The sequence below is a fragment of the Littorina saxatilis genome, linkage group LG8, assembly GCF_037325665.1.
Source record: "Littorina saxatilis isolate snail1 linkage group LG8, US_GU_Lsax_2.0, whole genome shotgun sequence".
In the NCBI taxonomy this organism is placed as follows: domain Eukaryota; kingdom Metazoa; phylum Mollusca; class Gastropoda; order Littorinimorpha; family Littorinidae; genus Littorina; species Littorina saxatilis.
Genome location: NC_090252.1, coordinates 25,380,288 through 25,406,387, shown reverse-complemented (window position 1 = coordinate 25,406,387; position 26,100 = coordinate 25,380,288). Strand labels below are relative to the sequence as shown.

Below are 26,100 nucleotides of genomic sequence, written 5' to 3'. Positions count from 1 at the left end.
AAAGTGAATTGATCCGCCCTTGGTGTGTGTTGTGTTTTTGTCCTTCACATCGAACTGTTTTTCAGAACTCAAAGAGGAAAGCACACTTCTGTCACGTAGGAGAGAAGTTATTAATAGAGCTGACAGCGCGTTCGCGGGCTGTCTACTACTGTGTTTTCAATAGCGCGGCGCGCATGACTTCATATCCCATAAGCACCTAATGCTGGGCGAGTGGATTGGAAATTAGCACATAAGTCTGTACAGGACGGCAGCTTGCAGGAGGCATAACCTGGAGAGTCATACAGGCGACAGAGGCCAGACACGGTATGAACAATCTGTGCGTTTTCCTTTTTCTAGAATATCTTGCTTTGCATGTCTGTTTACTTCCCGATTTTAAAATAAATCAACCTTTCACACACACACACAAACATACACACACACCGCTTTATGTGGCTTCTCAAAAGATTTACACCTACGCCGTTCGGCATACCACAGCATTATTGCTAGACGGGATAGGTAAACACACTTGAATGCTTTGTTTAAATGAGCTTTGACATATATACAAACGTTATCCAGCTTTAGCTAATTAGATTTTTTTCTCGATTTCAACATAACTTAGAATTAGATGTCCGTGATTATTCGTTCCACCGTACCGATAATACATGCAAATCAAGCTGTTAGTTTCATCAGACAGGAAAACGAAGGGTCTTTAACACTATTACTATCACTATCGCTATCACTTATCATTAGCATAAACGGCCTCATCTCAAAGTTTCTTTTGCTGTGTACAGTGTTTAGAAGAAACAAAGCGCTTCTGTGGAAGGTCTATGATTATCCTTTGTATGCTGATTGGATTGGTTCGTGCACATTACACTGGTTTCGGGTGGAAGTTAATGCGGGGGTTAGATGGATTTTTTGGGTTGGTCTACTAAGCTTTAGAACATCCACAAGGTAAAGAGCTGTCGTTTTCGGCTGGACCCATAAAGTCAACTCGCTAACTCTATGAGCACACCTTTTGCAAAGCACGAAAACAGCTATGATAACATCAAGCATGGAAGGACGTACCAATGTAACCACACACTAGCATTATGGACACCAACTTCCTGTTTTCGTTCCTAAATTTTACAAAATTGTATGGCAAGGCCTTTGAACCTTTGTCTTTCCAACCAACATAGAAGTTGTGTTTGCGAAGACTCAACGGCCCTTTTGAGAACTAAAAGTGAAAAGCAAAGGGCGACAAATATGGCGACCGAAAGTAGGCTTTTTCTTCGACCTAAGACAGAATTGACAAAAAAATAATTATGCTTACTTTTGGATCTCATTCCGTGAATTAACATCAATAATTATTATTTGCATTGATAAGTGATTTGCATAATGGCACTTGATTGTGAGATTTGTATTTCCAACGCTAAAGTTCAACATGAAACCATGTTTGATGTTATAGTAGACAGAAGATCGACAACAACGGGACCTTCGTGGTCGAAAAATACAGCGAATATAGCCCTGTTTCTGCTTTGAAAACCTCGCTTACAAATTTGATGCATCTCGTCATTGGCTCACGTAAGTGTAGCCTATGCGATGATAAACTTTGTCTGTCTGTGCGTGCGTGCGTGCGTGCGTATGTATGTGTGTATGTCTGTGGTAGAAACTTTAACATTTCCGAGTCTATGGATTACGTCAGTCTCGGTCAAAAGTGTTCGACGTGTGTGATAGAAACTATTTGAAGACGTCACATTATGACGTAAGAGGGTTAGACGTCACGCAAAGGAATTACTGAAAGTCTCGGTCATTGTTATTGTGAGCGGGCCGAGACTTCTTGGCAGATCCAGGGTCTCGCTTTCTTGCATAGTTTCACCTATGCTTACTGTGTGTGTGTGTGTGTGTGTGTGTGTGTGTGTGTGTGTGTGTGTGTGTGTGTGTGTGTGTGTGTGTGTGTGTGTGTGTGTGTGTGTGTGTGTGTGTGTGTGTGTGTGTGTGTGTGTGTGTGTATGTGTGACGGAGTGATTGAGTTTGTGTTACTGTTTGTCGATTTCTTACGTGAGCCTTGAAGGCTTCGCCTCTTGTTTTGGTCTAGACACGCTTTGTTTCTGTGTTTTTTGGCACTTAAGTAGAAAGAAACCAAAGTCTCATAATCAGTGACTACAGTAATAACAAATTTGGGTCTACTGGGTTCACAACGGTTGAGCAGATCGCGTGCGAGAGGGCCCTGATGCTCCTTCCGTTCCCCTGTCAGCTAATGAGGCACCTATTTTGCGGCCACCTTTTGAAGCGGAAGATCATTGAGTAGAACTCTAAGGATTGTTCCATATTGTTGCGAAAATTTACGCAAGTTATTCAGGTCTATACAAATACCGAAATATTCAATCAAAGCAGTCATGTGTTTATGAAAACCGTCAGGCACCTATGGTTTATTTAATTATGTGATGCAGCAAGTGCCTATGAATTGTCGGGAAAACCTAAGTGTAATTACGTCAAAAGTTTCGCTATCAATTGACGTCATTTTGATTGTCGTCAGGAGATTCTCCTATATCTTGAAGGAGTTTCCTTCAAAGCATATTCTTTTACTTTTGATGTGATCGTTAAATTACTTTGTTCATTGTTATTGAAAACGTAAGGAATTAGATAATAAATGAGGTTATCTAGATACGAAATTCAATGATCGCTATTTTCGCGAAAAGACAAAACTTATGATTGGTCCAGAATAGGTACTAGGTTGGCTAGCAACAGGGCCGGACCCAGGGGGGGGTTCCAGGGGTTCCGGAACCCCACCCCTGGAAAAAGCATGTACCTTGCTTTGAGTGTTTTTGTTGTTTCGAGATCAGCAACGATGAACATTGTGTAACCTGTTCGACAAATAACCAGCCCGGATCACACGATGCTCCGATCATCTACATCATCACTTCATATTACAAGATGAGTAGGCTAACCTGTAGATCTAGGACATAAAAAAGGAACGATACAAGAGTGAAGAAATCTGTCGACCTCGGAAACAAGCAAATGAATAAAAAGTTGAATATATAAACTTTCAAATACATCTTGTGTGTTTTGTGTATGAATCTGTAACAGTGGTGTGATAGAATTTTTTTTAGAAACAAAATTCATCCTTGATCTGGTTCATTACGTAGAAGCGTGAGGTCCTCGAACCCTCCGAGTACGTAACAGACTGGGATCCGCAACACATATGAAAGTTAAAGTTTTGCTCTTTATACTCGCATGTACACTTTTTAATCTTATTTCTTAAAGGCTGCCATATACGTATTCATTAATTAATTCATATTGTTTACATGTGCCAATAATGTTATAAAACTGTACCAAAGGGGATATAATAACGATTGGCTGTAGCTTTCGAACACCGAAAAAAATTATTTCAGTATTGCAAAGTGATGTTGATAGTGTCGAATGTAAACAGAACAGTCTCAAAGTGAAAGTGGATGTTTTCCGGAAATTGCGAAGTTAACAAGAATACAGAAAAGCGCGCTTTCCTGCTTAGCACAATACGCTACCGCGCTAATCAGTCTGGCGTGTCAATATCACTACGTTTTGCACGTTGAAGGTGAGCGATTTCCTTCACGCGGGGATTGACGAAGCTGAACTGACGGTGTTGACGGTCTAAAAATAGCCCAAGTACTGGAGAACTGTTGCTAAACAATGCAATAAAGAATTAATTATTTCTCGTAATTGGTAAGGACTTCAAACCTAAAACTTTGCAGGAAGCTTAATTTATACATCCCCGCAACGATGGGAAAAGCCCTGGAAGTAATTAAACTAATTAGATAGGACTATGTCAGCCTTTAAATGTTGACAAAGCAGCTACATTAGTCTCGTTTAAAGCGCTCTTCGGAAGTCTTTTTGGCTTGTCAGAGTTAGTCCCCTTCTCCTCAGTTTCAATTTATCTTTTCTTTTGTCAGATTGTCGAATATGTATAGAACAGCTTGGCTTGATGTAACGTTCTTCAGCTTTGCAGGAATTTTCGTTGTACCATCACCCAGCTACACTATTTCAAAGAAGTAAAGATTTGCATGGTGCTTGACAAAAGACCCCGTTTTGGAGCACAACCCAAAAGTGACATATTTTAAAACCTCGTCATTTATGACGTAGTAACCGAATGACGTCATCTCTTAGAGGTATACCAGTTACAAGCTTGGCCTTTCAAATGATGTATTACTTTTTATGATCAGTGGCCTGAGACTTGTATTATCGCGGTTTCATCATTTTGTTTGGATCATACCTTGTAATTATGCAAACCTTTGATAAATTTGATTGTCAATGCATCACTCAAACCCTTTGGAATGAATTAAATTAAATTAAATACAAGAAATACGAGTTCAGAAAATAAAGAAAAAGTTTAAGAATTAAAAAAAGAGAATTTGAAAAATATTCTTGCCAGTTAAAGGATTCGAACCCGTGACTGCCGCGAAACGAACATGCGGTCGAGCGTTGTATTGATTGAGCCAGTCCAGCACACAGTTCTCCAAGGTTAAAATAGAAATCTTAACTTCGAATAGTACACGTGAGTTCTCAACCATGTGTCAACTCGTGGTTTTCCGAGTTTCTCCGTTCGTATTTGTGTACTAGCTGCCACGGGTATATAATCTACAAGTTAGTCAAGTTAGTATCCCCATTCATTGGCTTTGTCGACGCCCGTTTTAACCGCTTGACTCCTTTTATGTAAAACCTTCCATAGATAGTCGTCGTTCCGAAATAAATCTTCAAAATCCCCCAAAACACATTGGAATTCTTGGTGGGGAAATCCTTCCATGCGAAATGACGTCAAAGCTTTTCGACCGTTGGTCAATGCCTTTCGGAGCTGGACTGGCAACCTAATGTCGGTAACACTGTCACTTGGAATTACTGCACTTGAGTTTGGTTTCCAAACTGATACGAAGTAAACGGGAGCATAGGGTCAGTTATCAATTTAATTTACCTTGAACGACAGAACGTACAGTACACAAATACTAATGAGAAACTCGGAAACGGAAGAGTCGACACTGAAACATGTTGGAGAACCTGCGTGTCAAAATTACTATGTGTTACCCTGTGTATCCGGTTAGCTCAGTTGATTAAGCGTCTGAAAACGAAGCCGTTACTTTCGGCGGCCACGAGTTCGAATCATTTAGCTGTCGGAATATTTTTCAATTTTATTTGTGAATTGTTTACACATTCTTTTGATTTTCTCAACTCGTAATTCTTGTATTTTATTCATTTTAATCAATTCCAAAGGTTTGATTGATGCATTGAAAATTGAATGCATAAAACGATTGCATAATGATCGACTACCTCTGATGAACAATTTCCCACATTTATTCATTCTACTTTTTAGTAACATAGTCTTTCCTCGACTGGATGTAATACATGTAAGCTTCTTCTAGTTTAATGCACTTCTGGTACTGTACGTTCTGCCGTTCTCACTGTTCAAGGTAAATAAAGTTGATAACTGGCCTTATGTTCCTGTTCACTTCGTGTCAGTTTGAAAAGCAAACTCAAGTAGCAGTTATTTCAAGTGTGACTGACATTGAGCGAGTTTTCGCGAGGAACAGGGTTGAGCTACGGTAGGGTCACTGCGCATGTCTGGTTTTTTTCTTCGCGGAAACGCTGTTGGGTTGTGTCCAGTCGCGTCCCTTGCAACAAGATGGCGACAAGCGCGTTACGGATTTACTGTTGTGGAGAGTTGATGGACGACGATGATGAACAAGCAGTACTGTTTTATTGTTGATGTGAATGTAATGCCAAAACATCGAACTATCGATTCGAACGTCAATGAAGAAGTGAGCGTGAAAATCGAGCGCAAAACAGCCGGGTAAAAGTTCAGGGCGCTAAAGTACATTTGAGCCGAAATCGCACCCAAACTCCTGTTGACCTCATTTCTTCCCAAAATAAACATCACTGCTAAAATAAAATGCATTAAAACCAAGACAGTATCCAACCCAGTATCCTTAATTTTTGAAAGGCTAAGTGATTTACAACAAATGTCTTCTCACAATCCGTAACTTTGTCAAAAAATATTTGCAGAAGTTTCTCACCTCGCCTTGGCAGCCATCTTGGAACTGGAGAGACCCTACGCAGGAAGCAAGGTTGAAAGTTGGTTAACCGGTGACGTCACTCCAGTCGTACCGGACCGAGTTTTTGCGACCTCCGGTTCGACTCGAGTCACCTTAGTTGACGCTAAAACTCGCTCATTATGTTGTAGTCCGGTTCCAAACTAGATTGACCAATCGCAAAAAGACACTGACGTCACTGCATGAAAGGATTTCCCTACCTCTAAGCGGTTTTGGATATTTTGAAGATTTTCTTCGGGACGACGACGCTCTTTGGTCGGTTTATTATATAAAGGGAAGTAAGCAGTTACAAACTAACGTTGACAGAGCCAGTGAAAGGGAATAAGAACTTGTAGATCATAATGTATGCCTGTGGTCCTACCACAGGCACTAAGGCAGATACTTTGAAGGTAATGCTTATACATCCAGTATGGTTTGCTTTCGTGCCATGTAAATCCTGGAAACATAAAATGATGGTTTATATGATTGTTTACACTCTCTCTCTCTCAAGTCTTCGGTTTCTTTTGTTGTTTGTCAGGTAAAGAAGACCAAGCATAAACTGACGGCAAGTCAAACACCATTGTCAGAATGGCTTGCAGTAAAGAAGCATCTTCCAGTAAGTTATCTCTAAATTTCTTTCTGTCTGCCTTTCTTTTTTTTCATTTAGTCAAGTTTTGACTAGATGTTTTAACATTGACGGGCAATCAAGACGAGGGTGGTGGTGTTTGCGTGTGCGTGTGTGTGTGTGTGTGTGTGTGTGTGTGCGTGTGTGTGTGTGTGTGTGTGTGTGTATGTGTGTGTGTGTATGTGTGTGTGTGTGTGTGTGTGTGTGTGTGTGTGTGTGTGTGTAGATCGATTCAGAGAAAACTACTGGACTGATCTTCATGAAACTAGACATGAGACTTCCTGGGTACGATATCCCCAGATCGGCAGATGTTTTGAATTTTTTTCGATAAATGTCTTTGATGACGTCATATCCGGCTTTTCACGCCCTCATTTTTAAACCAAATTGGTTGAAATTTGGGTCAGGCAATCCTTTGACTTAGTCTGGACTACGGTATTTTATTTTAGTGCTCAAAAAACGTAATCATTAGTTTGCTCTACAAAGTGGTCATCGAGCAGATAAAAAAAATCATTGCATTGTATTCCTCGTCATCTCCTGAATTTAAAAATATTAGGTATGTTATGTTAACTTTAAAAGCGCGCTCGGAATGAAAGACAAAAGGTTGAGTATAATGTTGTCATGCTTCGCCGAGACGAGTGTGACCCATCTTGCTCTTCGGGTATGGTTAACCGAGACTATCTGAATGAAGTCTCGCCGATGACTAGTTTTTTGACTCACATGCGAAGCAAAAGTGAGTCTATGTACTCACCCGAGTCGTCCGTCCGTCCGTCCGTCCGGACGTCCGTCCGTCCGTCCGTCCGTCCGTCCGGAAAACTTTAACGTTGGATATTTCTTGGACACTATTCAGTCTATCAGTACCAAATTTGGCAAGATGGTGTATGATGACAAGGCCCCAAAAAACATACATAGCATCTTGACCTTGCTTCAAGGTCAAGGTCGCAGGGGCCATAAATGTTGCCTAAAAAACAGCTATTTTTCACATTTTTCCCATTTTCTCTGAAGTTTTTGAGATTCAATACCTCACCTATATATGATATATAGGGCAAAGTAAGCCCCATCTTTTGATACCAGTTTGGTTTATATTTACCTTGCTTCAAGGTCAAGGTCACAGGAGCTCTTCAAAGTTGGATTGTATACATATTTTGAAGTGACCTTGACCCTGAACTATGGAAGATAACTGTTTCAAACTTAAAAATTATGTGGGGCACGTGTTATGCTTTCATCATGAGACACATTTGGTCACATATGATCAAGGTCAAGGTCACTTTGACCCTTATGAAATGTGACCAAAATAAGGTAGTGAACCACTAAAAGTGACCATATCTCATGGTAGAAAGAGCCAATAAGCACCATTGTACTTCCTATGTCTTGAATTAACAGCTTTGTGTTGCATGACCTTGGATTACCTTGACCTTGGGTCAAGGTCACATGTATTTTGGTAGGAAAAATGTGTAAAGCATGTGAGTCGTATGGGCTTTGCCCTTCTTGTTTTCCCGTTGATCCTATAGTTTGATGCCTACAGATTGACTTAGTGTATTTATATCGCTTCAGGTGACTTGTTGTTTTTATATAAAGGAGCTGGGTGTCCAGATGTATGACATTGAGGGGGAAAGATTACGCTATGGACTACTACACTTTGTACATTCAGTCAAGTTTTGACCTAATGTTTTAACATAGACTCGGAGTCGAGACGAGGGTGGTGGTGGTGGTTGTGGTGGTGGTGGTGAGGGTGTGTGTGTGTGTGTTCGTGTTTGTGTGTGTGTGTGTGTGTGTGTGTGTGTGTGTGTGTGTGTGTGTGTGTGTGTGTGTGTTGAGCCGGAGAGATTCCGAGAAAACTACTCAACCGATCTTCATGAAACTTTATATACAAATTCTTCAAGACGATATCCCAGGCCAGACGTGTTCTTTTCTCGATAAATATCTGTAATGATGTCATATTTGGCTTAATGTAAAAGTTGAGGCAGCACTGTCACGCCATCATTTTTTCGATCAAATGGAGTGTCATTTTGGTCAAGCAATCTTCGACAAAGTCCGAACTATGGGATTGCACTTCAGCTTGGAAGCTCAAAGGCATAGAAAGCTGATGACTATTCACGCTAATTGCTTTACCCACAGCTGGAGACATGCTAAATTAAGTTCCCTGCAAGATATTGTGGTCTAGGACCCCTTAAATGTTGAGATATTTGAATTTTTATTTTGATCTAGATCGTCCTATTTATAGATTTACCAACAGAGGTAACGTTGACGCAAGGGAAATAACTCCGCGTCTTTGTTGACATCCTCACTTTTTCAGAGGCTAGAACAAGCTGTAATGCATGTATATGGTCCGCGCATTGCGACATATCGTCATTATATGGCCTTATGATGCATTTGACATCGATTGTGGGCAAACTACAGATCGTAAACACGGGAGCGAGTTAGTAAGCCTTTAAACATTGATTAATGAATTCTCTAAATTCTTATAAACATTTAAATGTCAATTAGAGATTCAAAAATAATTGCATTGTTTTCTTCATAATTCCCCGAATCAAAAATATATACATATGTTATGTTTGGATTATAAACAGGCTCAGAAAGTTAGAAAGAATACAGAAAATCGCGCTCTCCTCTTGAGCACAAGCGCTAATGCTTTCCACCTACGCTGCTGTCATTCAATCGATCAATAGCCGGTCGCTCGCAGTTGCCACGATTTCCACGGACCACCAAAGAGGGAAATACTAGTGGCTTGATGTGTCGTACCAGATTTACACGAGTTGTTTTTTTAAATATTGAACACTATTTAAAAAGACAACCAGTGTAAATCACCAGAAACAGCAAGCCAGGTAAATTTAGTATTCTGTTTATCCTACATACTGTACTTACGTGTATTTTACTCAAAACGTCCCGCAGTTTGAGGCAAACAAATTGAAGACGCTTTTTGTCGTCACACCCAAAACCGTTATTTGTTTTGGGCCACGCAGCATTAAAAGTGTTTCCATAATGACGTACGCTTGTCTCGGTGACTTTGGCTTCATCATAAGCTGTGAAAAAGCAGGTTCCTACAAGACTAGTTTGATACGACCTCATGTACATGATATACACACGGGTCGTTTGAACGACATTGTTATCTCATGAAAGGTCTCTCTCAGGTATGTAGGATAAGAAGATGCTTACTCTTTCTCCCTTTTTCAAACTATCTGCTTTGTTTTTCAGGTGTTGTTCGTCTGATGCTGGTGGGCAAAACGGGAAGCGGAAAGAGTTCTTCTGCAAACATGATCCTTGGGAGAAAAGCCCTGCAAACATCGGATGATTTCAGTTCGGACACCTCTGAATGCACCAAGAAGGATGCGTACATTGACATCACTAAAGTCGAGGTGACTCTAACCACTTGCAGGAAAAGAAATTAACATTACATAATTAAGTGTACAGTACCAGGCGAAAGAAACGCAACTCATTCGCGCCCACAGTTGCAAGTGATTTTTCGTCATTTTCAAATTGTTGTAAAATATGAACCAGATTAGGTACATATAAAAGAAAGACAGATTCATGGAGGATATTTTACTGGCTGTACGGTTAGTGCATATTATTTAATCGTTTTCTGTTTTGACCTTTTCATAAACTGTTTTATACAGGCTAGGGGTCAAGCGAGTCGTGATTGCAGGCGAACGTGTCACTTCGACATGCTACAAAATTCGTAAAAACGCATATTTTTTTTCAACCAGGTAAAGACAGTTGTGGAGGAAATTAATCTGTCAACATCATGTTTTAATTGAATGATTCGCCAAAGCGTAACATAATTACAAAAATAAACATAAATCACTTAGACGGTGCTAAAAAGGGTTGTTTGCAGGAAACCGACGTTATGATTTGTTTTAAAATCAGATGCTTTTTGTGACCAAGTGTCTGTTCTATACGAACATGCTATAATTAGAAAAAATACATCCTGCCCTTTTTTTCTCTTTTGTTTTTAACCAATGACCTGTTACAGTTGTGATTCGTAAGAAAGTACTATGAAGCCAAACGCTTACGTCCCCTTCCCTTTAACATACATACACACTCATAATCTCAAATACACACACAGACACATCCATACACACTCACACATAATTAAACAGACAAACAAACAAACAAAGTCCCTCAGATGTGCAGGTTCGTTTCGCAGTGCTGAAATAGACGCCAACTGTCATTTTGAAGATCGTTTTCCGAAACTGCAATAATGTCACGCTTTTGCAAATAATGCTAATGGAATGATCATGTTGATAAATGAATTTCCTCCAAATTTGTCTTAACCTAATTAAAAAACATACATTTTTACGAATGTTGTAGCTAGCCGAAGTGACCTGTTCGCCTGAAGGAGCTTTTCCCAAACAGCCCTTTTCAACACCGTCAAAGTGATTTATGATCATTTTTATATTTAGTCAAGTTTTGACTAAATATTTTAACATCGAGGGGGAATCGAAACGAGGGTATGGTGTATGTGCGTGTGTCTGTGTGTGTGTCTGTGTGTGTGTCTGTGTGTGTGTGTAGAGCGATTCAGACTAAACTACTGGACCGATCTTTATGAAATTTGACATGAGAGTTCCTGGGTATGAAATCCCCGAACGTTTTTTTCATTTTTTTGATAAATGTCTTTGATGACGTCATATCCGGCTTTTCGTGAAAGTTGAGGCGGCACTGTCACGCCCTCATTTTTCAACCAAATTGGTTGAAATTTTGGTCAAGTAATCTTCGACGAAGCCCGGGGTTCGGTATTGCATTTCAGCTTGGTGGCTTAAAAATTAATTAATGACTTTGGTCATTAAAAATCTGAAAATTGTAAAAAAAAATAAAAATTTATAAAACGATCCAAATTTACGTTTATCTTATTCTCCATCATTTGCTGATTCCAAAAACATATAAATATGTTATATTCGGATTAAAAACAAGCTCTGAAAATTAAATATATAAAAATTATTATCAAAATTAAATTGTCCAAATCAATTTAAAAACACTTTCATCTTATTCCTTGTCGGTTCCTGATTCCAAAAACATATAGATATGATATGTTTGGATTAAAAACACGCTCAGAAAGTTAAAACAAAGAGAGGTACAGAAAAGCGTGCTATCCTTCTTAGCGCAACTACTACCCCGCTCTTCTTGTCAATTTCACTGCCTTTGCCATGAGCGGTGGCCTGACGATGCTACGAGTAAAATGGCATTGCGTTTCATTCTGTGAGTTCGACAGCTACTTGACTAAATATTGTATTTTCGCCTTACGCGACTTGTTGTAATTATGTTACGCTTATATAGGCGAATAATTCAATTTAAATGATCATGTTGAGAGATGAATTTCCTCCACAACTGTCTTAACCTAGTTGAAAAATATGCATGTTTACGGTTTTTGTAGCGTGTCGAAGTGACACGTTTGCGTACAATCACGACTCGATCAACCCCTACCCTGTATAACACAGTTTTAAAAAGGTAAACAAAGAAAACGATTAAATAATATGCACTAATCGCACAGCCAGTAAAATATCCTCCACGAATCTGTCTTCCTTTCTTATTTACCTTATCTTGTTCATATTGTACGTCAATTTAAAAGTGACGAAAACTCACTTGCAACAGTGGACGAAAATGAGTTGCGTTTTTTTTTTGCCGGGTACTGTACACTCTCAAGCCACCAATAAGTAAGCTACTGCAAAAAGAGTCTCACTATCATATGATACGTATAGACATTCAGACAGCGACACACACACGCACGAGCTCAGCCATTGGCACAAGCACGCACCTAGGCACACGTACACAAACGTGATACAGCTGGCTGAAAACATTTGAGGATTTTGAGACCGACTGATAGTACTGATCATTCAATCTATTCATTTTGAAACAGTAACATTCACATTGTTTGTTTTGGTAATCATTCTAAAAAGTAAGCATTGGGGGAAAAATGGACAGGGGCTTGATTGTTCTTTTCCTTTCTACAGGTGATGGACACCCCGGGGCTTTTCGACACGTCCAAGAGTCACGATGAAGTTGGTCTGGTCATTGTACGGTGCGTCATTGAGCTGCACCCCGGGCCCGATGCCGTCTTTGTTGTCTTCAAACTCGGCGACCGTTACACTGAAGAAGATTTTGGAGCATACCGACGACTCAAGAGATTATTTGGAGTAAAAGTCACGAAGCATATTATCGTTCTTTTTACTGGAGGAGATAAACTTTTGAAAGGCAAGAAAACATCAGTTGAGCAGTTCTTACATAAGGCCCCGAAGAACCTCGTGACAGTCCTGGAAGAATGCGAAAGGCGGTACGTTGTCCTCAACAATGAGCTATCTTTCACTGACGGAAAGGATCAAGTAAAAGAACTTCTGGGAAAAGTTCAAGAATTGAGAGAAAGAAACAAAAATATGCCATACGTCTGCGACAACTATAGCAGGATCGGGAAAACCCTGGAAGACGTGGAGACGTTAAAGCAAGAGATCGGCGTGAAGATGCGAGAGGTGGAGGCCCAGGAGGCCAAGGCCATGAAGTACGTCCAGGAGCGTGACGAAGAATACAGAGCGAAGCTTGACGAGCTCAACTTGACTAGAGAGGAGTACGAAAAACAGACAAAAGCCTTAGAACAGAAATTGGAGGACGATTATAAGGAAAGAATGGATGAATGGGAGAAAGACAAAGCAGCAGAAGAGAAGGCAATGAGAGAGAAACGAGACGAACAGGAAAAAGAGCTGAAAAAGCAGATGGATGAGCATGACCGAAAGTTGCAGGAGAAAGAAAAGGAAATAAATAACAAAATGGAAGAGCAACAAGCACAGCATGACAAAAATATGAAAGAGGAGCAAGAAGCACATCGAAAAAGATTGGAAGAACGGGATGCATCCTTCGAGAAACAACAAAAGACACTTGAACAACTGAAAGACAAAGACCAACAGCACGAAAAAACTATGGCCTTCTTGAATACCGCGAGTCAATTATTCCTTGAAGGAACGAGAGCAGCATGTTCTTCCTTTGCCAATCGTTGGCAGCAGCCAAAGATATCAATAACAAACGTTCTGCCGGATTCAGCTAACCGACAAACACCACCAACTGACAAAATTCCAAGCAATGATGAGGCTGGAAGTTCAGTTGATTGACCCCCTTAAATTTAGGACTATTTTCGTCCTTGTTTTCCTCCTGCAGCACACTATTCGGGTCACAACAGTTCCAGCACGCTTTGAAAGCGAAGAGTAGGCATTGATTTTGATCGATGTGATAATGTACCCGATATATTTCACTGCAAGTAGTTATCTTTGAAATCACTTTTTTTGTCAGACTGATGTACGTTTTGAGTAAAGTACCGGAACAGTTTTTTTGTCAACGTGAGTTTATCTGCTCTCATTTTCCGTACCCTTGATTAAGATAATAAAGTTTAACTGCCTGCTGTCTTGATGTATGATAGAAACAAATGTGTATGTGATACATTTTATTTTTGACTCACCCTTGAATCTTATGAATGAACAGTGTCTGTGGTTTGTTTTCGTCAAATGTCAAGGTTAAAGCTAATGAGAAGATCACTACTGAACATATCCACTGAGCTATTAAATACGTATTGACCTCATCAAGCTATGATGTCAATGTTTGCTTGGAGGTCACACCTAAAAGTGGCTTGATATTTTAGTCTTAGCTACACTATTGGTGATGATATATGATGTCATAGTGGGGGCAAGTTTGTATCTGTGGGATATTCTTATAATTAGATAACAAAAAGGATTGATACATGACGCATTCACGACTTATAGGACCCTGTGAACCAACATAATGAACAGACTCAAGGTGAAGGCCAAGGGCGGATCCAGGATCTTAAGGAACCTTTTTGCACAAACTTGAAGGCGCGAAGCGCCTGAATTGAGTGCGCGAAGCGCCCAAACATGCTAGGGGTCCCGGGGGCTTGCCCCCCCCCCCCCCCCCCCGGATTTTTATTTTCAAGGAAGCAAAATGCTGCAATCTAGGGCCACCTGAGCTCAGAAACTGTCATTGAATCATCTCTCTCTCTTTCTCTCTCGCTCTCGCTCTCTCTCTCTCTCTCTCTCTCTCTCTCTCTCTCTCTTCTCTCTCTCTCTTTTTTTCCCCGGGTCCCCTTTGCCCCCCCCCCCCCCCTAAATCCGCTACTGAAGGCCATACGGTTTGGGGAAACTTGAAATTCCGGTTACAACATGGATTGCTTCGGACAGCTGCCGACACTCTGCGAAAGTAAATCCTCAGTGCTACGTAATCACGCATAATTCTCACATACTAAACCGCATGTGAAATTTGTGTTACCCTTTCCAGTTATTATATTTAGTCAAGTTTTGACTAAATATTTTAACATCGAGGGGGAATCGAAACGAGGGTCGTGGTGTATGTGCGTGTGTCTGTGTGTGTGTGTAGAGCGATTCAGACTAAACTACTGGACCGATCTTTATGAAATTTGACATGAGAGTTCCTGGGTATGAAATCCCCGAACGTTTTTTGACTCACATGCGAAGCAAAAGTGAGTCTATGTACTCACCCGAGTCGTCCGTCCGTCCGTCCGTCCGGAAAACTTTAACGTTGGATATTTCTTGGACACTATTCAGTCTATCAGTACCAAATTTGGCAAGATGGTGTATGATGACAAGGCCCCCAAAAACATACATAGCATCTTGACCTTGCTTCAAGGTCAAGGTCGCAGGGGCCATAAATGTTGCCTAAAAAACAGCTATTTTTCACATTTTTCACATTTTCTCTGAAGTTTTTGAGATTCAATACCTCACCTATATATGATATATAGGGCAAAGTAAGCCCCATCTTTTGATACCAGTTTGGTTTACCTTGCTTCAAGGTCAAGGTCACAGGAACTCTTCAAAGTTGGATTGTATACATATTTTGAAGTGACCTTGACCCTGAACTATGGAAGATAACTGTTTCAAACTTAAAAATTATGTGGGGCACATGTTATGCTTACATCATGAGACACATTTGGTCACATGATCAAGGTCAAGGTCACTTTGACCCTTATGAAATGTGACCAAATTAAGGTAGTGAACCACTAAAAGTGACCATATCTCATGGTAGAAAGAGCCAATAAGCACCATTGTACTTCCTATGTCTTGAATTAACAGCTTTGTGTTGCATGACCTTGGATGACCTTGACCTTGGGTCAAGGTCACATGTATTTTGGTAGGAAAAATGTGTAAAGCATGTGAGTCGTATGGGCTTTGCCCTTCTTGTTTCCATTTTTTTGATAAATGTCTTTGATGACGTCATATCCGGCTTTTCGTGAAAGTTGAGGCGGCACTGTCACGCCCTCATTTTTCAACCAAATTGGTTGAAATTTTGGTCAAGTAATCTTCGACGAAGTCCGGACTTCGGTATTGCATTTCAGCTTGGTGGCTTAAAAATTAATTAATGACTTTGGTCATTAAAAATCTGAAAATTGTAAAAAAAAAAAAAAAAATTATAAAACGATCCAAATTTACGTTTATCTTATTCTCCATCATTTGCTGATTCCAAAAACATATAAATATGTTATATTCGGATTAAAAACAAGCTCTGAAAATTAAATATATAAAAATTATTATCAAAATTAAATTGTCGAAATCAATTTAAAAACACTTTTATCTTATTCCTTGTCGGTTCCTGATTCCAAAAACATATAGATATGATATGTTTGGATTAAAAACACGATCAGAAAGTTAAAACAAAGAGAGGTACAGAAAAGCGTGCTATCCTTCTTAGCGCAACTACTACCCCGCTCTTCTTGTCAATTTCACTGCCTTTGCCATGAGCGGTGGACTGACGATGCTACGAGTATACGGTCTTGCTGAAAAATGGCATTGCGTTCAGTTTCATTCTGTGAGTTCGACAGCTACTTGACTAAATATTGTATTTTCGCCTTACGCGACTTGTTATTACTCCAGAGACACCGACAAATTCGCATTCACTTTCAACTGAGGAAACACGAAAACGCTTACCTCCCTTTGTGTGAAATAAATGTCGTATTGATACATTTGACGCGATTGGGACAAAGCTTTTCTTAATTCTTGTCTAAAAGAACCAAAAGTTTGAGTTCCACCCACAAATGCGAAAGCCCAGACTAATACGAGTAATGGCGGCCACCATGCGCTAAGTCCCAAACCCTACTGCAAGCCGTGAATTACTGAGTAGGAAGTGAACGTTCTATGGAGCTAGAACAACAAATACTGTGTTATTTTAATCATATACAGTTGAACCCCCTTTTAAGACCTCAAAAACATCTGCAAAATTTGGGTCTTAAAAAGAAGGTAGTCTTAAAATGGTGGTACATTTACAGAGGTTGTGAACAGAAAATGTGGAGAAAAAAACCAGGGCCCTAAAAGGGAGAAACTCTTCAATTTGGGGTTCTTGAAAGGGGTTCTACTGTAATACAAGACTAATGGTGAGTCATATAAGCATTTGATGTTCTTGTTGTGTTGCTATATTGTGAATAGCAGTAGTGGTAGCGAATGGAATAAAACGTAAACAGGTAAATTTGGACACAACAGGTATGATCATATTCTTTAAAGCTAAGATATGCAGCTTAGTTTTTCAGTTTGGGATAAATGCAAAAATCATTCTGAATGACGTTTGTTGCAAAACATATGTGCTTTATATCTGAAGTCTGACTTCTTCCTATGTTGACTAATTAGAAACAATACACGTCTGATTCATCAGAGATGTTTTCCACGTAAAATCAAGATACTAGTACTCGAGCGTTTGAATTTTTTGTCTTTTCCTTTATATCTTGTTCAACTCGAATTGTTTTCATATCGAATTACTATTGGGCGGAAGAAATGTCCACGACATTATTTTGTTTTCCCGAAAATATGTTACGATAATTGACGTTAAAATTACAAACTCAAAAGAAAAATTACGAGGAACATAATGGTTTGTTTTGAAAACAATCGTCTGTCCAATGCAAGCGTAGTTGTGTTGTTTCAACCATTTGTGAGGCCACGCGTTCCCTTGAATACGAATTCAACGACCAATTTATCGAGCGTTTGTGTGTTAAAGGTACTAAACTTGTCAAATCCAGGTGCACGGAGCCCCTGGGGCTTTTAGTCATACCTCAGGCAGCTATCCGTTAGAAGAACTACCAAGTTTCATTGACTTGCACCCAAAGAGTCAAGAACTGCGATTTTTTTACGAATTAATTTCGTACTCGGACCCGGCTGGTCTTGGCCTATTTTTGGATCTAAATTTAGATCAGGTAGATCACCACATCATGCACAAAAAGACACGTCACCAGCAAACTATGTCAGACGTCATCATGAGTTTGTGTAAAACAAAATGGAGGCCGGAATCACTCAGTTGAATCGAACTCCGACCAAACACCACGTAATAACTAGGTTAATTTATGCACTCGCGTGAACACGAAACTGTCAAGCTTCACAGATGTCGTCGTTGGGTAGTTTTGGGTTTGTTTTACTACCAGAGGAGGATTTTTGAACTGTAAATGCACTCAGCTGCAACAAAAACGCAAAACGAAGGCTGTGAGCTTCACTGTGCTTTTAATTGTTTGTTTTTTTGTTTGTTGTCTTTTTTCATCATTTGCTCCTAGATCCTTTGTATTTTGTTGTGTTGCCTTCATCCATGGCAGTTGCATTTTTAGCATTCTTGTTTGTGATTTCTTTTGTGCGGTTTTGCGGTCCTATGGTTTCGAAATCCCATTGAACCAATGTTAGATCATAAACATTTCATTGTCTTTTCCGTCTTCACAATTTGTTCAGTTATTCATGGTAAGGTCTTGATTTTTTTGTTGAACCTTGGAGTTTGAGGGAAAGGGGACGCATTCCCCCTTTTGCTGTAACGCGATTAATTGACAGCAGGGCATAACGGAGAGGGCGATAACTAAGTTCTGTTGCTGAGCCATGCCCACCTTATGCTCGTTTTCAGTTGGTTTCAATGGCGCGAAGGTACACAAATTCTAGCCACTTAAGGCAAGGTACGCAGAAGTTACATGTATTTCCGTGTTTGTCTATGCTTCCTGCATACTGAGTTTCATCACGAATTCAGCTGACAAGAACTAACTTGTAAGACCTTTGGAAACCAATTCAAAGCTCTAAAGAACCCAGTTTGCCGATATTATGTATGTTGTCAATCTGTTATACGCTACTAGCTTTGCGTTTTAAGATTGTTACGGGTAATGGCTGTTCCTTTATTGGGATACGCCATCGACCCTATTTGTAGGTCGCATATGTTGATACACTGCTTATTTAAGATTCGGTTTCCCTAGTTTAGAATTTTGGACAGGATTTTGGGTTGTTGATCATACCTTGCATATCATGAATGTTTTCTGTATTGTATTATATTGTGTTGAAAAAACTGATTATGTTTAACTTGTTTTATATTCTTGCTAAACGATTGCAAACATTATTTAAGAAATGTATGGAGGGTGAGATGTTATGTTGTATGTAACTTAAAAATAAAATAAAATGTGTATGATTGTTTATTTGGTAGTGTGCATCATTCTGAAAATGTATAAGCAGTTGTTGTATTGTTAATACTCTTATTGTTAGTGCAAAAGTGCTTGCAGGCATTCATAACTCCATTACAAATTAGCGACAAAGATGACGATGACCGAAACATATATGTCTTTCAAAGCGACGCGGTTTGAATACCTACTGTTGATAAAGCTCAGTAATTAAAAGGAGATAATTGTTGTGTATTCGTATAAAATGTTGCTTAACTGATGGGCTTGAGTTTATGATTGATATATAATCTATATAGTATAGTAGAAAACGATAAATAAGTAAGGCCACGCTAAAACAGTGGATGATTCTGGGACTTATTTTTGAATGTCCCTCCTTTCAAATGGATGAAACAAATACCTGGTGATTTTTGTTTCTATTGTATCAAACATTCCTCTGTCATACTTGCCATCAGGAGGTACTGTATTATATGCGAATGTACATAATGATGTTTAATATTTGAGGATACTCTTCATAAGTGCAAAAGTGCAAATCGTAAATGTGATATGCTATTTTAGGAAGTGCACATCGATCGAAACGCATCAGCTTACTTTTTAGATTACATATATTTTGGAATGATTAGTCGGGGAAGGTCGCCTAATATGGACCACGTCCGGTTCTGACAAACTAACGGTGCTAGAGCGCTCAAAATAATTTCAGTCCCCACATTTACCCTCTCTGGATAGCTTGCTGGTGTCGAAACAGTTGCAGGTGCACAAACAACAAAACCGTTGGGCTTTTTCACTTTTTTACACTTATTAACTGCTGGCAGCGTTCAATCATAAATTTGACGCTTAAAACGGCCTAGTTGCTGTCCACAGACACAGCTTTTAACTCCCAAAGTTGCTTTATGTGACAGCTAAGACTGGCATTATTACACTTTAGCAATGTTGGCCTCGTCTTTCAAGCGCACACAAATCATAATCACAAAATCTCAAAGTATGTGTGTGTGTCCCCTAATATGGACAACCTTTAACAAATAGAGGGGATACAAGATAACTATTATTTCAGTCATACATTAAGAAGTTTGCTGAAAATTACTTATAACTAGCCATCAAGCTTTTAAAACTATATATCAAACGGTTTTCTTCATGTGTAAGTTGATCATTTCATTTAGTTTCTCAATGTGTGTTTTTTTTAGTTTAATGTTGTGCTTTACATAATCTTCTTAAGGCGCCCTGGCTCCTAATATGGACCAGTGGTGCACTTTTTCTGGATTTGTTTTGTGCTGCATGGTAATCAAAGCTTTTCTAATTAGGCCTGACTATTTTCTAAAGAGTGAACAACTACCTAGCACGAAATGAAACTTTTTTTGCAAGAAAACAAATTAGTTATCAACATGAAACAAAATGTTTTCCATATTAGGCGACTTACCCTACTTGCAATACTGTTGTTATTCTGTATGACACTTTTACTTCCGTTATAAACTATACTTGTCATATAAATGGCATACCGTTTAGTTGTTGAAAGTGTGTGTGTGTGTGTGTGTGTGTGTTTGTGTGTGTGTGTGTGTGTGTGTGCGTGTGTGTGTGTGTGTGCGTGTGTGTGTGTGTGTGTGTTATTATAGTTATTATTTGTTTTAGTAGTAGTAGTTAACAAATTGAGATTATTTTAAACATCCACACACACACACACACATACACACACACACACACATACACACACACACACACACACACACACACACACACACACACACACACACAATTTAAAGGTAGAATAGGACAAAAACAGACAACCATATCAGTTTGTTTCAGAAATCTTGAGATGTGTCTTTTTCCAACATCGCGTCTTTGCTCTTGCGCGATTAAACGTTAAACAAACACACAAAAGTTGGCACACAGATACGATATAATGTGAAAATAGAGAAAATCATTGATAGATACAACACTCAAGACAAAAGTTTAACGACAAGTATTTTAACGGAATGTTTTCATTATCACGGTCAAATCCTCACAGGGGGAGCACCATATCGATGTCTTCAAGTGTCGTGATAGGCGATCGACAAGATGAAGATCACGGTCAAATTCATCATCATCATCATCATCATCATCATCATCATGATGATCATCATCATCATCATCATCATCATCACAACCAACACCACCACCATTTTTCTGCCAAAAGACGTATGAAAAAAAGGTATTACTATACTCACAGTTTGTTGGTGCCAGACTGGAAGCCATGCTAAGGCACTGGTTGCTGTGCTTGTCGTTGATCGGGAAAGTAGCGAGGTCTTGCCTGGGTCGCTTTTGCCTTATCTGCCACACCTCCCGGAGCCTGAAGACAACGCATGCAGGTACGCACGTAGGTACGCACACACACGTACACACACACACACACACACACACACACGTACACGTACACATACGCACACTCGTACACACACACTCTCTCTCACACACACACACACACACACACGTGTACACACACACACACATATACACACACACACACAACACACACACCACGACCCTCGATTCCCCCCTCTATGTTAAAACATTAGTCAAAACTTGACTAAATGTAAAAAGGAAAAGAAAGAGCGTGAGAGGGAAACCGAGGTTGGGTGGGAGGGGTAGCCTGGGAATAGGTTGAGAGAGCGTTATACAGTAAACTCCGCTTAATAAGGTCACCTAATTGGTGCAGGACAAAAGTGGCTATATTAAGCGGGTGGATTTAATAAAAGGAACTCATGGTTTTCAGGCAAACAGAGCCTTAAAACAAAGGAGAGACATTCTGTGTGCATCTCTTTTATTAAACAGAAAAACATCCTTACAAAAGCTAATAAAATAGCATTAGAGAGACAACTTAACGATTTTGATAAACAGCTTATTTATGAAGCAAATCTATCTATCTATACATATATATAATAATAAAAGAGAGTGTCTGTCTGTCTGTCTGTCTGTGGTCGCCATACCTCTGAGATGGCAAGAGGCAGGAACAAGATAGTGTGCACGTACACTCCCTAGGTGCCGCAGATGTGCACCTGGGTTTTAGTTTCTTGATTCATTGTTTCCTTTCTCAGATTATGGAACTCCCATTTATTGAATACAGCCTATATGGTGCAAGACCAGTTCAGTGCCTACTGTTCACCTGTAGCAAGCACATCATGCCAGTGATATTAGAGACTCGCTATAATTGCTCCTATGAGGGGAAGAAATGAAGAATGAAAAATTAACTGGACAGTTCCGGAAATTTCTAGAAGGTAAGGGAGATAACTCTTTTTTGTCTGTGGTCGCCATACCTCTGAGATGGCAAGAGGCAGGAACAAGATAGTGTGCACGTACACTCCCTAGGTGCCGCAGATGTGCACCTGGGTTTTAGTTTCTTGATTCATTGTTTCCTTTCTCAGATTATGGACCTCCCATTTATTGAAGACCAGTTCAGTGCCTACTGTTCACCTGTAGCAAGCACATCATGCCAGTGATATTAGAGACTTGCTATTGCTCCTATGAGGGGAAGAAATGAAGAATGAAAAATTAACTGGACAGTTCCGGAAATTTCTAGAAGGTAAGGGAGATAACTGTTCACCTGTAGCAAGCACATCATGCCAGTGATATTAGAGACTTGCTATTGCTCCTATGAGGGGAAGAAATGAAGAATGAAAAATTAACTGGACAGTTCCGGAAATTTCTAGAAGGTAAGGGAGATAACTCTTTTTTGTCTGTGGTCGCCATACCTCTGAGATGGCAAGAGGCAGGAACAAGATAGTGTGCACGTACACTCCCTAGGTGCCGCAGATGTGCACCTGGGTTTTAGTTTCTTGATTCATTGTTTCCTTTCTCAGATTATGGACCTCCCATTTATTGAAGACCAGTTCAGTGCCTACTGTTCACCTGTAGCAAGCACATCATGCCAGTGATATTAGAGACTTGCTATTGCTCCTATGAGGGGAAGAAATGAAGAATGAAAAATTAACTGGACAGTTCCGGAAATTTCTAGAAGGTAAGGGAGATAACTGTTCACCTGTAGCAAGCACATCATGCCAGTGATATTAGAGACTTGCTATTGCTCCTATGAGGGGAAGAAATGAAGAATGAAAAATTAACTGGACAGTTCCGGAAATTTCTAGAAGGTAAGGGAGATAACTCTTTTTTTGTCTGTGGTCGCCATACCTCTTAGATGGCAAGAGGCAGGAACAAGATAGTGTGCACGTACACTCCCTAGGTGCCGCAGATGTGCACCTGGGTTTTAGTTTCTTGATTCATTGTTTCCTTTCTCAGATTATGGACCTCCCATTTATTGAATACAGCCTATAATTATGGTGCAAGACCAGTTCAGTGCCTACTGTTCACCTGTAGCAAGCACATCATGCCAGTGATATTAGAGACTCGCTATAATTGCTCCTATGAGGGGAAGAAATGAAGAATGAAAAATTAACTGGACAGTTCCGGAAATTTCTAGAAGGTAAGGGAGATAACTCTTTTTTGTCTGTGGTCGCCATACCTCTGAGATGGCAAGAGGCAGGAACAAGATAGTGTGCACGTACACTCCCTAGGTGCCGCAGATGTGCACCTGGGTTTTAGTTTCTTGATTCATTGTTTCCTTTCTCAGATTATGGACCTCCCATTTATTGAATACAGCCTATATGGTGCAAGACCAGTTCAGTGCCTACTGTTCACCTGTAGCAAGCACATCATGCCAGTGATATTAGAGACTCGCTATTGCTCCTATGAGGGGAAGAAATGAAGAAAGAAAAATTAACTGGACAGTTCCGGAAATTTCTTGAAGGTAAGGGAGATAACTCTTTTTTTGTATCCAAACAAAGGAGGTAAAGCTAATGATAAGGGATAGCGAGCGTCTTAAATTGCTACAGGGCTCCGCTTACTCCCGGGCGAAGCCGGGCTTAACTGCTAGTAAAGCAAATAAAGCAAAAAGCGCTCAAATCCGTTCTCGAGAAAAGTTTATAGCAGAGGGAGAGAAAAATACCAGATATGGTACATGTATGGTCACGGGGACGTCATCATCAGTCTTTTCTCTTTCCAAGGAATCTGTCCATAGACAACTGCTGGAGAGGCTGAGCACGGAGGAGGTCGTTGACCTGAGCCTGGGAACATGTCCATGGTAAACCCCTTTCTTTCCAATCCAATGCGGAGTTTGTGCATGCAAGCCCGCATTTCAGCATTTGAAGGGGTTGCTTCCTCCTCTTCCTCCTCCTTTCCCAAGTCGCTGACGTTTTCTCTTGGGTGCACCAGTTGCAGTTTCACGCAGATTTCCTTCATTAGCTGTGAGTGATCAGACAGCGATTACAGACTCACTGTTACGGCTTTTCACACCTAACGCGAGCCAAAAAATGGCTTTAATAAGCGGGATGGTGGCTTTATAAAGCGGGTGATTTTAAGCATAAAACATAAGGAAAAATCCGTGCAGTCAGAAATTGGCCTCAAAAAGCGGGTGGCTTTATTAAACATGGCCTTATTAAGCAGATTCTACTGTATATAAATACTAGACCTCTCTTTCTCACATTTTCATCGAACACTCGCCATAGCTGGACTTCCCAGTGAGCTCTCGTCGTTCAAGTCTGCAAGAAAGGTTGGAGTTTTTTTCCACTTGAGTTTAATTTTGTCATTTAATTTTGCAGTCTTTCTTATTTTTACATTAAGTCAAGTTTTGAATAAAGGTTTTAACATAAACGGGGAATCGAGACGAGGGTTGTGGTGTGTGTGTGTGTGTGTGTGTGTGTGTGTGTAGATCGATTCCGAGGAAACTACTGGGTCGAACTTTATGAAACTTTACATAAACATTCTTCCAAATGATGTCCCCGGACCATTTTCCTTGTTTTTAATAAATGTCTTTGATGACGTCATATCCGGCTTTTAGTGAAATTTGAGGCGGCACTGTCACGCCCTCATTTTTTAACCAAATTGATTGACATTTTAGTTCAGCTATCGTCAACAAAGGCCGGACTTTGGTATTGCATTTCAGCTTGAAGGCTTAAGAACTATTTAATTAGTTTGGTCATTAAAAATTTGTAAATTGTAATTAAAATTATTTTTTTTGATATCGATCCACAAATAATTTTTATCTTATTCTTCATTATTTGTTAATTCCAAAAACATATAAATATGTTATATTCGGATTAAAAACAAGCTCTAAAATATGAAAATAATGATTAAAATTAAATTTTAATTATCGATTTAAAAACAATTTCATCTTACTCCTTTACAGTTCCTGATTCAAAAAACATATAGATATGTTATGTTTGGATTAAAAACAAGCTCAGAAAGTTGAAAATAATAAAGATACAGAAAACCGTGCTATCCTGCTCAGCGCAACCACTACCACGCTATACTGGCTAGTCAATTTCACTGCCTTTTCCACGAGCGGGGGGCTGGCAATGCTATATGGTCTTGGTGTAAAAATGCAGTGCGTTCAGTTTCATTTTGTGAGTTCGGCAGCTTGACTAAGTGTAGTTATTTCGCCTTACGCGACTTCTTTTTCTTCTTCTCTGTGTGTGTGTGTGTGTGTGTGTGTGGGTGTGGGTGTGTGTGTGTGTGTGTGTGTGTGTGTGTATGAATACGAATACGAATACGAATAAACTTTATTGTCATGAAACGTAGTGTTTATAAGACACGGGAAGATAAATAACCAAATGATTACATTGGTTTTTTTGTGTTTTTTTGGAAGCAATTATATACAAATTCTCCCAATTTAGTTTGTACACTCTTCAAAAAAAGTAAAGGATCGGTTGAAAAAACGGATCTAATTATAAAAAATTGCCAAAAAATTAAACATCGACATAATAATTAAAAGATTAATGTGTTTGAATTAACACATGAACAATGAGTCTTGACCTAGAATTTTGTTTGGCAGGCAGAGTTATTTCCCTTTGTGGGACTTCTCAAAAGCTTCTGCATTTTGGAAGAAAAAGGGTGTTTTTTAAAGCCCCATGAAATTTGCGGAACGCATGCCAGGCAAAAGGTTGTGATGCACGTGCTACAACAGGGTCCTGGATATGAAGATCGCTCACCAGCTTGTGTTTGAAGGTACGTTGACACGCTGACACAATTATGCACAGTTG

At 39.7% G+C, this 26,100-nt stretch overlaps 1 protein-coding gene across 2 annotated transcripts; it reads left to right on the top strand.

The window, feature by feature from the left end:
• Positions 1–177: 177 nt before the first annotated feature.
• Positions 178–20,524, top strand: LOC138973134 (GTPase IMAP family member 4-like). Of its 2 annotated transcripts, none has more exons than XM_070345799.1 (4): positions 178–303; positions 6,553–6,630; positions 9,832–9,992; positions 12,582–20,524. In XM_070345799.1, exons 2-4 carry the CDS (start codon positions 6,603–6,605, stop codon positions 13,725–13,727), a joined length of 1,335 nt encoding a protein of 444 aa, XP_070201900.1. In that variant the 5' UTR covers positions 178–303; positions 6,553–6,602; the 3' UTR covers positions 13,728–20,524. The 2 variants fall into 2 exon arrangements, with proteins under 2 accessions (XP_070201900.1, XP_070201901.1); XM_070345800.1 differs by having other exon boundaries at positions 180–316.
• Positions 20,525–26,100: the final 5,576 nt, after the last annotated feature.